At 45.6% G+C, this 16,073-nt stretch overlaps 1 protein-coding gene across 1 annotated transcript in view; it reads right to left on the reverse strand.

Annotated features, from left to right (window-relative positions):
- The window catches only part of LOC106564817 (protein jagged-1b), a 30,173-nt gene extending 16,291 nt beyond the window's left edge, over window positions 1-13,882 (reverse strand). Inside the window, exons 1-7 of the mRNA XM_014131245.2 lie at window positions 13,529-13,882; window positions 12,773-13,075; window positions 6,656-6,713; window positions 4,224-4,481; window positions 3,356-3,416; window positions 1,962-2,092; window positions 1,504-1,623 (exon numbers count right to left, since the gene is read on the reverse strand). Of these exons, the coding sequence (XP_013986720.1) occupies window positions 1,504-1,623; window positions 1,962-2,092; window positions 3,356-3,416; window positions 4,224-4,481; window positions 6,656-6,713; window positions 12,773-13,075; window positions 13,529-13,600 (1,003 nt within the window). The 5' untranslated portion in view covers window positions 13,601-13,882. The remainder of the gene's footprint in view (window positions 1-1,503; window positions 1,624-1,961; window positions 2,093-3,355; window positions 3,417-4,223; window positions 4,482-6,655; window positions 6,714-12,772; window positions 13,076-13,528) is intronic.
- Window positions 13,883-16,073: the final 2,191 nt, after the last annotated feature.

A 16,073-nucleotide genomic window follows, 5' to 3' on the forward strand; every position in this document is an offset into this window, starting at 1 on the left:
AAGACAGGGTCCATTCCCCCACTAGGCCTACTTTGTTAGAAAAAAACATCCCCTCTCCCATTTCACTTTCACTAGCCCCCCAGGGCCCTAGCCCTATAGTCTTAGCATTAACTCTAGCCAGCTAGCAGGAAATCGTCTGTCATGGCACACTGACCTGCAGAGCGACGCGCCATGACTTCCACCCGAACGCAAATCATTGTCCATCCCTCCACGGGAGGACGAGAGAAGAAAGGAGGGAAGAGAATAGCAAACTCACAAGTCACGACGGATTCCTCCGCTCAAATCAATTAGTGCTCTGCATTCTTTGGCAGGCAGACTGACCCGCATCACAAATGGTACCCTAGTCACTATATAATGCACTACGTTTGACCAGAGCCCTATTGGCCCTGGTCAAAAGCAGTGCACTGAAAAGGGTGCCATTTGGGACTATCCCCGAGGAGGGAGGCGAGAAGACTGTTGATTGGTGTCAGCGGGCTAGGGGCAGGGGAGGAAGAGAGAGGGATAGAGGGAGGGAGAGGAGCACAGGAGGGGGGGGTTTAATGTTGTTGGGTCTGGCTGGGAGAGAAAAAGAAAAGGAGAATTCAGGCTTGGTTGGAAGCTGGAATCCCCCTATTCTTTCCCTCGTTCTCTCCCTCCTTCCTCCACTCCCTCCCTCGCTCTCAAGATGACCGGCAATAGTTTTCAAACCCTCGCTACAGAGGTGGCAACTGTCCCAGACAAACACAGAGCGGGCGTGTTTGACTGCCAGCGCCTACAGGGAGCTTCCTCCTCAATTAGCTGAGTCATGTCTCCATTGACCCCCATACAAAACGAGGGCCATCTACTTATCCTAATGAGCGAATCCGACCCAACTTCATCGAAACGTCCACAACTCAAAAATAATGACATACACAACTCATTCCTATGATCAAAACTCAAACTTTATAGAAACCAACCTTGATTCAAACAAATGACACATTTAAACAACTTGAAGATGTGAGGTAACTGTTAGATTTGTTGATGAAGGTAGAATACAATCCACCCTCATAGAAAGGTTAGCTCCGTTACTGGGTCTCCTCCCATTCCCGTTTCCCTTGACGACGCCTTAATGAGGTCGTCACCTCCTGGCCGGAGTGACGCAGGAGACCGCCCTACGAACGGAACCTCCCTGGATGGGGTTAAGCACGGGGCTGACCCCCCCCCCCCCCCCAACCCCTGAACTATGACCCCTCGACTTCCCACCCCGTCTCACCACATGACTCGGATCTCACAGACCGGTCTTGGGAAAACAAATACCTTTTTCTCTCAGTCTTCACCACAAAATAAAAAAGATTGAGTGGGAGACAGGAGAGAGACAGAAAAATTTAAAGTATTCTCCAGTGTAGTAGATCAGCTGCGCTTGAGTGTCCAAGACTGACTTCCCTCTGTTTTCGACTCCAATTTCACTCTCATAAGGAAGAAACATTGAGTGGAACCAGACCCTAGACACTACAAGAGACTTAAAAACAAACACAGGCGACTCACCTTTTTCGCAGTTGACACCAGAGTAGCCGTCAGGACAGGCACAGTGGTACTTGTCAGGTCCAGTGTTGCTGCAGGTCCCCATGTTCAGACAGGGCTGGAGTGTACCACATGTGTTCAGGTCTGGAAGACAGGGAGGGAAAAGTGTGAGTGGGTGAGGGCACGCACCAGTTTATCAGCTGTATATGTACAGACCAAGGGGGTATACTACAAAGCAGGATCAATGAGTTAGCCTGCTAACTTGCTCAAATAAATAAATATATTTCTTTAATAAAAGCTTGAAATGGGCATGTCGTGATTGAAACAACAACCAAAAACATAAGTTTAGCTTTCTTAATGAACCAGAAAACCAGTAGGGCCATTTCTGGTTGTTTATCAAAGTTAGCTGGTCAACTCAATGATCACGCTTTGTAGTATACCTCTCTGGTGTGCGTTTGCTATTCTTGCATGCGTATGCTTACCTTTGTCGCAGAGCTGGCCGCCAAAGTTTGTGTCACAGAGGCACTGCCATGGTTCCACGCAGGTTCCGTGCACACAGCCCGGGTGAGGGATGCACTTATCACAGTACTCGCCCTGCCAGCCGTACAGACACCTGCAGGACACACGCACACACTCGATAAGTACTCAATACCCGGGACGACCGATCTTAACAACAAACAAAAAATAACATGTATTCAGTGCTCAACACCATCCTGCTTAAAAACACACAGACAATGTATCAATCTTTTAACACACACAGGAATGGGTTGGGCAGGGCTAAGGCTGCTCCTTGAGTAAGTAAAAATGCTTGTCTGGACAGTGAACTAGCAGGGGTAAGCTTCTCAATGAGTCATAACAGAGCGAATCAAAACACACTCCCCCCCTTATAATTCATCCCTGGTATCCATGCCCAGCCCACCCTTGCCTGAGGCAATGGATAATTATCCCAGCTACCCAATATATACCTCCTACCTAATTCAAGCCTACTGAAAGGCTTGAATAAGAGCTGCAAAATCTAGCAAAAATGGACGACATGTGAAACCCTCAAAAGTACCCATTTCACTCCAGCCTTCCTTAAGAACCAGATGTGTGTTCAAGTTCAGATAAAGCCATAGAAGCTTCTCCAGAATCTCCACAACATGCTAATGTCTCCTAGCGCCGCTTTCGATTGTTTCTTGGCTGCGAGACTAAAAGGCTAACGCAACATCAAAGCGTGGCGCTGAAGGGAGGTGAAAGAGGGAAGGGAAACAGACAGGTGAAAGAAAGAAAAAAATCCTTTGAATTTGACAGAGGTCTTCGAGACCAGATTCCACCGCCGCCATTAAGCTCTCACCACTCTGGGGGCCCCCGGCAGACGTGTGCAAAGGGGGTCGAGAGGGGTCGCGATAATCTCCAACCACCCCACATACACTCCCTTCCCAAAACACGAAGGTTCGGGCCCTTCTCAGCTCTGGATAATGGGAGGGGGATTCATTGGATTGTGTTTATTAGGGCACGCAATGTAAAACTTTTTAAAACAGTCACTTCCTGCTTCTGTCCGTTTTCTTCTGTTTGGTGCCTAATGAGCACATCACAATCAAGGGTTGTGACTGATTGCCACGTATAGTATAGAATGTATAGTGTTATCTAACAAAGACCCTTCCAAAAATGACTATATCTCCATTGAGTCTGGTGCCAATCCAAAGTGGGCAGAACGCATGGTGTTGGGAATTCCCCCCGTCAATGGTGTTATTTCCATATGGTACAAGGATGTTGCTGTGACAACACAAGTTGCAGCAAGATTTTGAGTCTGGCTCTTTCCAGTGAACGTTTTACTAACTTAGGTTAGCTGCAAAAAATTTAAAAAAAAAGTAAAATAATAAAAATCGGTGCTTACTTGCAATCTCCGGGCAATTTACAGGAACCATGTTCAGTGCTGCAGCCTTGCCTGCAAATAGCTGAGAGAGAGAGAGAGAGAGAGAGAGAAGGAAAATGAGGGAGGAAGTAAAGGAGAAAGAGAGAAAGTCCAAGTGGGGTGACAGTGAGAGTCAGCAAGAAATTCACAGGAAAAAAAAGTAAGAGTGACGAGAGGGAGAGAGAGAAAACACAAAGAGTCAGCATGATGATGTCAGACAGCTCCCCCTCCCCTATCTCATCTCCAAACTCGTGGGAATGTCCTAAGCTCCAACCGGGGCAGTAATCCTACAAAATCCAAGACTTATCCCAGAGCTCTGCCATCGCTCCCCGCTAGGATACTAGGGCCTAGGGGGTGCGCTGGTGCGTTGCAAACAGCCCAAATTCCAAACGGCAACGCTAACTATTTGTACAAGCCTGCCGGGCCGGCCATGGCCAAAATCTGCTGCGTTAAGACAATATGCCCTGGTGTCAATGGGTGAAGAAGCCGGCTTGACCCCACCCCTAAATGATATCATTTAGTCTAGTGTTCATTCTCTCTCTGGTCGGATTCACCTCAACACAATTGCAGTCCATTGTCACTTTCGCTCGTTTTGGACTTCCCTTCCTTGCCTTAATGGTGGCATGCTAACAGAGAGGCACTAAAGCACAACTTGCCCTTAAAAAGGCCCACTGTTATTTATAGAACATTTTGATAATTTAAATTATATATTCCAATTGATTCTTGATGAATGTCACTTATCAATGCCTTTTGAGCTTTGTTCAACCTCGAGGAAAAATATTACCTTAGCGTTTGGCTTCACGTTGCTGTAAAATTACAGACAACTACTTTGGTTAAACCCCACTCTTACCAGTGCTGCATTCTAGTCCGGACCACCCTTCAAGGCAGGTCTTGTTGCCGTTGTGGTCGCAGTTGTAGTGGCCAAAGAAGTCATCGCGCGGACGGCAGAACTTGTTGCAGCCGAAACCGTAGTAATGCTCATCGCAGTTGACCCGGATCTGGTACTCGAACTGGCCCACCGGCCCGTTGTGCTTCAGGCTCTGCCACTGGCGGCTGGGGTTGATCATGCCCGACTGAATGGCCTTCTCGATCATCTCGCCTCCCCCACCTGATGGAGGGAAATGGATTGGGGGGGAGAGAGAGAGAGATGAGTCAGAGGGACTGGTAGGAAACACATGGGCATAAGGGGGAGGCAAAGACATAAATGCAGTCAGACACAATATATATATATATATATATATACACAGAAGTCAACACATGAGTATGAGAATGCCCATTCAAGCGTCTTGTTTTGGGACATTTCTCGGCCTTTACTAGTAAAAGGTCTCCAAATATCAGTGGGTAAATGCCCAAACATGAACTGCCATCCAAATCTACTGCTGCCAACAGACATAAGTGATGCCCCCTTCTGTCCCTGCCCACTTCGCCACCCTCTGCTACCCTTGCACCCAAACAAACTCGACCTCACCGGGGTCAGCGCTCGAGGGAGAGAGGACGCCATCCCTACCATACCAGCGCAGCTATGTCACACTGTGTTAGGGCAGTCGCTGCCTCCTAATCCCATTTTCCATGAAAAAAATCCTCTGGTGCTCTAGAAATACAGAAATGCAAACCCCAACGCAATTTTTTTACAGAAATAGTCTGCCCACTTAAATTCCATTCAGCCTCTGCGAGCTTTGACAAGGGGGCACAAAAACGAACAAAAACGTAAGCTTCGAGTTTGTTTACTCCTCTTTTCTTGGAGGGAAAGCTGCTTTGTTACGGCAGTGTTAGTTGTAGTGGCGGGCCGTAGTAGAAATATTCCAGGCCGTTCTAGAATCCTGAGCTCCAATGTGGTATTTCGCCGGTGGAGTGCAAAGTGTGGTCGGGGTGAGGTGACACCCTCTCACTACCTGAGGTCCGGAATAGTTTGACGGCGAGGGGGTTGTGGTTTAGCGAAATAATGGACAAAATGAACCCAGGGTCCTCAAACCAAATATATATATATAAAAAAAACGACCTGGAAGCAAACTGTGACCCACCATATCAAACAGGAAATTCCTAGACGGTTGACGGTGTGACAAATAGAGCTAATGTAGCATATTTTTTAAATATAGCCAACCTCAAGAAAACCGTACTGGACCATCCTGGAGATTTGACCAAACATTCAAACCTCTCAGTTTCATGGTGAATACTGCTCGGGGCAACGAGTCAAGTCGGCACCGACATGATAGTTACCTCGGTAACTTGTAGTTTAAGCTTACGTATGCACAATTTAGAGACGCCAATTCTAGACTAAGGTTAGCCGTAGCAGTGTATTTGGCTAGCATTAACATCACAAATGTGATAGCCTCCAATAAGCAGACTCATTAAAAGCCTAACTGGCCACATGCCCAGGGCACTTAGTTTGTTGACATTGAGTGAGACGGTCAATATTTGGCCTGTCCTCGTTTGGCCCTCTTCCTTGGCAGACGTTTTCATTGATCCAGCTGGCTTGTTGTGTGTGCTTGTCGGTGGGAGGGCTTTTGAAAAATAAAGTCTTCAACCTCACACTAACCTTTTCGCATTTGGCCTTTATTGGCCCGAATGCGATGCTTAGTTTCATGCTCGATGTAGACTTGGCTGTGGTGGAATAACTGCCCTCCCCTCCTTCTGGGCCAAAGCACACCTGGACAGGGGTCAGCGTACCCTGGGGCCGAATTAACACTGGAACTATAATGGTTCCCTGAGGGATGCCAAATGCAACACACAGCCATAACTCCCACTGACTGCCTAACAGTCGGGCTGAAAACAAACGCTTAAATCTGTAGTGTGATGTCTTTCCATCTCCTCCTCACTCACTCCCTTACCAGTCTATAGTACCGTCATTGTTTTCTGAATGAGACCATTGTGTAACATTACAATTGAGAGCCATATCGATAGTAGGGGAGTTCGAGAGACTCATGCTTGATAGTTCTGCCCAACGTTGGTCAGTAATGCCAACCAATGGCTTTTCAAATGGGGGGGGGAGGGTGCAGGCCATCACCTGCCATCAGTCATAAAGCCTTTAAAAACATTTTTATAAGCACAAGTATAATTTCCCTGCCCCCTAAATGTCCCTTACCAATAAATTAAGCCCCCCACCCAACACACACACACACCTCTTCCCCTTTACACACACGCAAGTAACCGCATTACAGGTTCCTTATTTCTGTCCTGGGACCACCACTTCCAGGTCACGGGGTCGTGTTGCTTTTGTAATGTGAAACCAAATGGAGCAGAGAGAGTGAGAGATGTAACATAATGGTGGGGGATAATACTCACTGCCCGTAGAAGAGTCATTGTTGAAGTCCAAGGCCTCCACGATCAATGTATAGGACCTCTGGAGAGAGATAAGATAGATAAGATCGAGAGAGGTGTGAGGTAAAACAAGTCACAGCTGCATTAACTCCTTCACCGCTGGCTAATACGAGTTTACTTTTAGATTCCTTTCTGCATAGTTCCTGCTAACAGAGTTGGCTGTAGGCTACTTCTTACTTAGCCTACTGTTTGAATGGACATAAAATATTAGCAGAAATCTAAAGAATTGGGGGAGAGAAAGTACCATTTGAGGTAATAACTGTTCTTAGATCTGGCATAACATTAACGCAGTGTGTACCTTTATCAATAAAACAATATATATATATTTTTTATAGGCACACAGTCACAGGGAATAGTGTAAATACAGCCAAACTCCTTCCCATTTGTGAGCACAAACACACCAGAGAGCCGCAAGTAAGTGGGTATGGTGGCGTTTAACTCAGTCTGTCCATTGGCCGTTCTCCATATGTTGCAGATTAGAGAGAGCGCAGCAAGTAACCGCATTACAGGTCGTCGTCGTCCCCCCCCCCCCAAGGCGCCAGCAGCCCTCTGATCCGGTCGGGCTAAGCCACTCTCCCTTACAGCAACCCACCCCAAAACAAACCCACCGCTTTCCTACCCCCTCCCCGGATAGGGATAGATAATTCAAGGGTGGCGATAAAGAGAGCAAACCGCTGGCATTGTTTAAAAACATCCTGGGTTCCTTTCCTTTATTTTTCCCTTCCAGTGCACCGTGAGTAGTTGTGTGGAGCGACTTGAGGGCGCTGTAATAGTTAGAATAGAATGGAGATCTCTGCTGTGTGTGTGTGTGTAAAAATACTATTTCAGTGTGTGTATGCTTGTGTGTGCGTCGTGGAGATGGGGGGGGGTCCATTATTTCGGCACCTCTTTGAACCTCTGTCTCTCTTAAGGCCCCCATCGCTCTCACCGGTATCGGATAACGGACAGCGGAGAGCCGTGGAGGGCTGGGCTGATGGAGGAGTGTGTGTGCCAGTGTGTGTATGCGTGCCTTAATTCATTTGAGACGTTTGTGTACAGTATCATGAGTTTTCATCTGGGTGCAAAATATATTGATTTGTGTGCACAAATAAATGTGCGTGCGTGCTTGAATACAAGTGTGTGTGTCCATACTTGGCTCCAGTCAGAGTGCATGGGCCTCTCTCCACTCGCAACACTCACTTGCCAACATTCACACGAGCACTCCTTGTAGCACTTGTCAATGAAGCTCCAAAAATATGAGAGGGGGGAGGAAAGAGTGTGGTGGTGGAAACAGGGTGATGGGAGGGGGTTGGGGAGGTCGGGGCAGACAGCACTCGCTCTTTCCCCTCCCTCTCCCTTGGAGGCATGCCCGGCCTCTTGTGTGGGGCTTATGGCCTTGCCACTTTGTCCCATTTAAACAAACACGACGCTGGTTCGCTGGCACACATAGCGCTGCACAGCCTAGCAGCGGCTGCAGCTAGCTACATTGTTCCATTGAATCACTGATCGCCATCTTATATGGATGTCAGTCTAATTACTGGTTATTACTCACAGGAAATCCAGATGATGTCAAGATTTGGGGAAAACCACCCAGCAGCTCCAGCTGTGTGTGCAGGCATTTTGCATATGACGATTCATGATCATAACCATTGAAATGGAGACGAGCTAAAACAGTGGTAGCCAAGTCAACTCAAGTTTCTTTTACTATCCAAAGCTTGGGAATTTCACTTGGTTAGCTTCACAATTTAAAAGCACGGTCCTTAAAAAAAACAAAAAAAAAACAACTCCCCTCAAAACTGTCCTTTCCTCACAAATATCAAAGAAAGAGACTTTCAAACCATTTCCAGCTCCCAAACCCATTCGGTTAGTACATGCCACCTTCCGACAGTGCCAAAGTAACGTTTACCAAAACGGTAAATAGCAGCCAGGTAAGAAACCAAAGCACACCATCCCTTCTTTCCCCCAGACTAGTGGTGCCTCTCCAAACATTGTCCCACTTTCTCCCCTACGTCACTACATTCTTGCTGCAATTTGATTGAGTATTTTTGGAACGGTGCCTAACTACATGTTCTGTACCCAGTTTTGGTTGAGGACAGAGGCAGGGCCCAGCGCTTTCACTAGGCTGAGATAAGTGTGGGAAAATAGTTCAAAAGCAAGTGAAACAAGCAGACAAGCCTGGGCACGTCCAGGAAGGGAGTCGGCAGGTTGAGTAAGTGCCTGTGTTTTGCAGAGCGGTAGGAGTAGGGCTCACGCAATGGTGGCCTGATTGGTCTCTACCTATAAAGGGAAACTGATATAAATAAGGCTATTCTTTTTGGGGGAAGAAAGGATAAAATCATAGTTGCCCACATTGAATCAAACCACATTAGTGGATTTATTTTTAATCATGCTTTATTCACCTCCCTTTATCAAAGGTCAACTGATATGGGGCCAGTGTCACACACACAGGTTAAGACTAGTCTTGGACTAAAAAGCATTCAACAGAAATTCTCCATTGAAATCCTTTTTTGGTCCAGGACTAGTCTTAAATCGGTGTCTAGGAAACCGGCCCATAGTGTTTTGACATTTACTAGCTTTCAATGCTTCTGAAACCTAAAATGTCCAGTAAACATTTTATTTATTTAACCTTTATTTAACTAGGCAAGTCAGTTAAGAACAAATTCTTATTTTCAATGAAAGCCTTATTTTCAATGAATTGCCTTGTTCAGGGGCTGAACGACAGATTAGTACCTTGTCAGCTCAGGGATTTGAACTTGCAACCTTTCAGTTACTAGTCCAACACTCTAACCACTAGGCTACGCTGAGTTGGGTGAAAATGTCCAGTTTGACATAGAAGTTTATTTTTAGTCTATCTGGACATGTTGTGTTGAATGTCCACCGATGAAATACAGAGAAGATAAAAGCAGGCTGTTCTGATTACCCTCACCTCATAAGTCACTGTGTGCTTATCAGTTCTGTACTGTCGGACCTCTCTCTGCTCATCCCTCTTTCCATCTCTCCCTCTTTATTACACATTCCCCCTGCCTCTCCTGAACACACCCCCCCCCCCACGTTAGATGAGGCTTTTACGACAGTAAGGGAGATAGAGAGAAACAGAAAAAGAGATAGGGGAAACAGAGGCAGACCGATGGATTGGAGAGAGAAAAGACAGTGAGAGAGCAGTGAGACTAAGAATAATCCTTTCGCTAAATGAACAGAAAAAAAGTACAAGCATCAACGTTGTCACTCTGGCTGAACTCCAGCCCGCTGTTTGACTGTGGGTGGGTGGGTGGGGGGGGTCTATGTCGATGTCCCGTCAGAGTCAACTATCCCCACTGGCCTCTATCCTTCTCTAGGCTTTGGCTCTGGGGACTGTTGGCTGGCGGGTGGTGGAATAATAGGCCTACCGGCATTACGTGAGTAAGGCGACCGATGGGCAATAGGGGCCGAACTTCAAAATAATGGCAACTTCAGCACAACGGTTTAGTCTGGGAGCCACGAACGAACCGCGGCACTGCTGAGTCTACTGCTGCATCCTGTTGCTTCCCCCCCAGCCACATTATTCCCGTCCTGGCCTCCCATTATCTCCCATAATCCTCGCTGCCAGCCCGGCCGGGCCGAGGCTATTGTTCAGCCCCCCCCCCGCCCCCGTTAACATAAGCTGTCACTGCTTCTGTCTGGCTAGGGCCGTCGAGCCAGGGGCCGAGAGAGAGAGAGTAGAGAGCTCCTCTCTCCAAGCTCTAAAAAGAAAGAGAGAGGAGAACAGTGGCCTGTGTCACATGCGAGAGTAAAAAAAAAAAAAAAGAGGGGGAATGAAAGTTCAACAACCGCAAGTGAGATGTTGGCGATACTTTTGGCCACGGCAAGAGGCTGCCATTCGAGGGCCCAATAAACAGACTGACGCACATAGTGAGGTTGTTTTGGTTCGCCCGTGCCAATTTGGGGGTCGGGGTTTAGACGTATAAAACAGACCCAGGGCCACTCTAGCCTAGCCCAAAACGTCTAGCCAAGTCTGGGGTGTATTCTTCAATAGGAACCAACAGAGGCAAACTGGACAAAATGGGGAGGGACCTATCTAAAGTCATCCAATAAGAAACACATTTTTGTTGCAACGCGTTTTCCGTTGTTAAATGTTTTGCTACAGTGTGCACTAATAAACACGCCCCTGCTTCTTCGAAGTAAGGGGACGGTGACTGCTTCATTTAACACGCCAGTTACTATAGGGTGGCAGGGTTAAAAGATGGAATGTCTTGGGTCCAGTCAAGCACAACCGCCCAGGCCCAGGTTGACAAAGGGCGGTGGGGGAACAAGAGGCCTTTATACTGCCTGTGTTAAGGTCAGGGGCGAGGGTACACGGCCAGACCTTTGTGAATTAAGCAATGTCGACTGTCCCTATACAGTAGTGGCATAGATGCTGGCTGACTGTCCAGTTTATGGAATATTTGGGAATATTCAAGAATCTCAAGTGTCCACACGTGTGCCCTGTGCCACCAACTAAACAGAACAAGATGGCATAGTTCCAAAAGCCCCCTATTTCTAGGGATATCCTCTTTGCAATCCACCTAGAATTTAAAAAATAATAAATCACAAAAAAAAAAAAAAAAAATCCAAATTCTATGTGGAAATCTATACAAATCCAACATTGCCCTTCTACAACACACATCATTATTCACCCATTAGGTCTAGCCATGGAGAACACTGTAAGCAAAGGGTCTGGAGGGGAAAAAAAGCTGGCTCCAACTATGCCCCCCTTGCAGGTGCACTCCTCCCTCTCTCTTGCTCCCAGTGGGAGGCCTCGTTACCTAGCAACTCTCTCAAAACATCCAATCACTTCATCCCATTGATGACCTGGCACCTCTTCATTGAATGCTGATGAGTTAAAAGCATACAATTCATACAAAACAGGGGTTATTGTATGACAACAAATTAAAGTGTGAAAAAAACGCCAATTCCCCATTCAATCTTTCATTACATTTCCCCCTGAGCTTGTCTTTGTGGTAATTCTGGGCAAACAAGCTTGAGTAATTAAACATGTTTCCAAATTGCTAGGTAGAAATTGGATGGGAAAGGAAGTATGCAATAGGACAATGGCTTCTTAGCTAGGTCTTTTCATAGTGATATTGGAGCATGTCTAGAAAACCATTTGGGGGCCACATCATTGTGTCCAAAACATATTTTGATGCTGCCAGGGCAACTTACCTGCATTGAAATATTGTCAGTCCACTTTAATTGTCATGTACTTAGGTCAACTATAGCCTAATCATTGAAAACAATTGCTGTGTACAACTAACCTACCTCATTCAAACTTTTTCTTCTCAATTCTCAAAACGACAGTATAATCTCACACAGCCACAGAAAAAAATGAGCTCAAAACATGGTCAAAATGGATGGCTCAAGTCCTTAAAATTGTGGCATGGTAAAAAAAAAAAAATGTACGCCACACACACACACTCGAGAACGGTCAACCAGAGGAATGCGTAGAGTTCATTGAGTGAATTCTCTGCATCCTGAGAGCGCATTGTGTGTAAACGCCGTGGCTAGATAACCCAGCTGTTTTATTGCCTATTCTTGCAGAAGCCATTGTTTGACGGTCGGCTACTGGCCGTGCTCTTTAGGAAAAGACAGTGTGGAATGAATCTCGTTTAGGCAGCGCGTCACTGGTAAAATGATGCGACCCTACAGTTCTTCATAAATTATTAAACCTCTTTGGAATTGCCCATTTTGGTTTAGAATCTCGGCCTATTCCCAAGAACTGACACATGAACACTAGTGATGAGTATTCAGACAGCGCAAATTTATGGACGACCTCACCTTGACATATTCACTGCCAATCCGATTTAACGATAATATACTGTATTTGTAAGAATAATGTAAACCCCCCCCCCCCCCAAAAAAAAACGTTACCGTCTTCTCGTGGACCATTCACTTGCATTGTGTAGCCTGCTAGCCTCACATGACATGCTGACATTGACATATCCAAAAGTTACTTATTTGCGTATTCCTGTCCATTAATCTAAATAGGATTTGGTTGAGCCAAAAATGTTTGTGGTTCAAGTTCTCAACAAACTCGCGCGCCCGAGAGGAAGAACATGTTACATAAACATAACTACGCAATCAACTCACCGGCCAAGCGAAGCTGAAAGGTAATACAATCCTCGACTTGTCACTTCTCATGCTCCGCAAAGAAAAAGTATTCCCTCCGACCACGGGTGTAGAAGCCGTCCCGAAACTGCATGGGCCCGCCGAAGAGACCTTCAACTGGTACTCCTTTAGACACACTTTAAAATAGGTATCACACTCGTCCCTCGTGCATTTGCGATCTGCGGCATTCCGAGATCCATCGCAGCACTCGCCAGTCTGCAGTTCGCCATTCACGTTCTGCATCGATACAATTTGCAATTCGAAGTGTCCAGATGCCACAGCCACCTGTTTTGGAAAAAAAGAACAACATTACTTTGTTATTTCAATGTGTCTTGCCTTTTGATACCTTCCTTTCAAACTGTCAATCAACATTTATGCAAGCTTGAACGTTTCCAACTGTAGAAGTAGATAACTGCAACACATTTTATCAAGCTAAAGTATGTAGCTAATGTTTAAGTTAACAAGCTAATATCGACAATAGCTAATTGTGTGATTTGTAGTCACTAACTTGCAACAAACTATTGCAAAGAAATTCCCATACTGTTATTTTAGAGGCACGCGTTACTGGTTTTTATTTTGGAATATCAAATTGATGGCGACATGAAAACATGCTCAAGTGTTCCAGTGCATCCTCCTAAATCCACAACCAGTTCTTGAAAATGTGCCTGTTGAAAACTGTAAAATTAAAGCATTACTGTATGGACAAAAGGTAATAAGTCGGCTTGAATATCCACGTACCTTAATCCACATGCATTGCAAAAATACATTAATAGAAAAAGCAACACAGATTGAACTCAGTCTCAAAATCATGCCTTCTGTTTGATAGTGACGTTTGCTGCGAAACTAAAAGTCCGGCCGACCTACGGCTCTATATACTCCTCCGATTTGAACATGCACGAGTGGAGAACAACACCTTTTCAAATGAGCATAGATTTCCACTGCAAAATGGCCTGCCCCCTTGTCTCACTCTTTTGTCCTTTCGACTATTGTTCTTTTTCTTTATATATTTCTGATCGCCTCTGATACAACAATACCCACGAGCTAAGAAAGCGACGTCTGTGTCCGAATGACTGTCCCAGACTTTACAGCAAGTTCAGGGGAAGAGGGGGCGGGGGCAATACATGAGTCGCTGTTTAATATTCCTAAGTGGGAGAGGCCTTGAGATCGAAGCCACACCCAATGTTTAATATGCATGTATGTCGTACGTCGTGTATTTACTCCACAATCAACTGCGCAAGTGCCATCAAACAAGGATGCTACTTTCAAATAAGTCCATAGAGCACACAGAAAAGTATTTAGTATTTGGTTCATAGTGGGCCTATTGATCTTGTGTAGTGTTAACCAATCTGGTAGTAATGAGCAAGATAGTTAATTATTCTGATTTTATTGGTCAACATTTTATATATTCTAATAGGGCTACTAAACCTGACCAAGATGATGCAACGATGTGAAAACCCCTTGTTGACAAGTACATGGGATATGTCCAACAAAATTGTCTTGTTTGACAAGGAACATGCCTGCATCCTCATACATCTATTGCCTATTTTCAGTGAGCTGGGATCCATATGATCCACATTAATAGCGTATTATGTCGCGGATACCCCTATAGTTGACCCCACTGACACGGCCATTGTGGGGCCCCATCGACAAAGAAAGCCAAGCTATATCGCCAAATCCCGAACTGACAGCTGTGTGCTATAAGGAGATTTGCTGTTGTTCTGTGGTGGTGCCACAAATTATGATTGAAAAACCAGGAGGGCACCCGTGATGGTAAGGGGAGACTTATGGCCGGGTCCACCTATTGCGGTGACTGTGAGAGCCCTTTTTCAAACGTTCCAAATTTGAGCATGAAAATAATCACATAATGGGGAGTGCACTGGAGAGCGATGGGAGGGTGGAGGGGTGTAGTAGGGGGGTCATTGATTCTCGTATGAAATAGAGACAAAGGTGGGACAGTCTTTATTCTCAAATTAGAGCAGCTGGGTTCTTCCCCCTTAAAGAGCCCCCATGAATAGATTATGGCCCCTTAACTCAATAGAGACAACCCCCTTTTTTCAATAGAGACCCCCCCCCCCCCCTTTTGCATTGGGGAAAGTGTCGCCTGGATAACTGCGTGACATTCACCCGACGACAACAACAGAGAGAAGGATGGTTTAATGAGGCAAAGATAGGCCCCAAAGGTTTTCAATGGATTTAGTCGACGGTTGTGGCCAAACGACGGGCAGCCTACCTGCTGCCCGCAGGGATCAAATCTCTGCGACGGTTGTCATTTGTCCATTCACTCTGTTCTCGATCTACTTAGGGAAAGGAGACAGCATGTGCTCTATGATCCTGATGAAAGCTTTGCTTCGCTCCTGGCAAAGAAGAAAGAGAAGTAATTGGAGCAGAAGCCAGTGGTTAGGGGTTAAGCTGATATGGCGCCCACTTGGATCTGGTGTTTTTGGCCTTCCAGTGCCCCTTCAGTCTCGTCAATGTGCGAACAAAAGCATGATGACAAAATTGTATCCAACGTAGCATGTGCCTCAACCAGAAGTCTGAATATACTGTATGACCTGTCCATAGATTTTGTTTGTCCCCAGGCTTCTTTTACAAACCAGATAATTTTGACCCATTGTCTCATATTGATGTAGACTCCCTCAGATTTTGGGGGTGCATGATGCCCGGGGACCTCAAATTCTCCCAAAAATCTGAGGGGCCACAAAGTATGTGAGGGTGGTTTAGCATTTTTCAAACACCTGAAACACCATTTTCCTGCCATCTAGAGCCATAGTCATGATGCTTAATTCTATGTAAAAAATATGTTTATTTTTCTGAATATATATCTCAGCATACCTCTTGAGCTGTCTGTATCCTCCTGACTAGAACCTAAATATGCTTCTCTGCATCTCTGCTAAAATCTAGGTAAAAGATTGAAAGGAATGTGAGTCTTATACATTTAGTAATTGCTTGCTTTTCTAAAGTCTACCAACATTGCCAGCAGGCATGCCAGCTAAGATTGTTTGACAAGTTAGCTACTTTAACTTCATTGGTAGCTAGTTATGAGGTTGGGAGATTGGGAACCTATCTGGGCTATCTAAAGCTAACTTCATAATATTGGCAGGTGGCTAGAAGTATTACAGAGCGCTTGATGTTTTTTTGCGACCGCACTTGAAGAAACTTTAAAAGTTCTTGAAAAATTCTGCATTGACTGATCTTCATGTCTTAAAGTAATAATGGACTGTCGTTTCTCTTTGCTTATTTGAGCTGTTCTTGCCATAATATGGACGTGGTCTTTTACAAAATA

Source organism: Salmo salar, chromosome ssa12 (genome assembly GCF_905237065.1).
Source record: "Salmo salar chromosome ssa12, Ssal_v3.1, whole genome shotgun sequence".
NCBI lineage: Eukaryota > Metazoa > Chordata > Actinopteri > Salmoniformes > Salmonidae > Salmo > Salmo salar.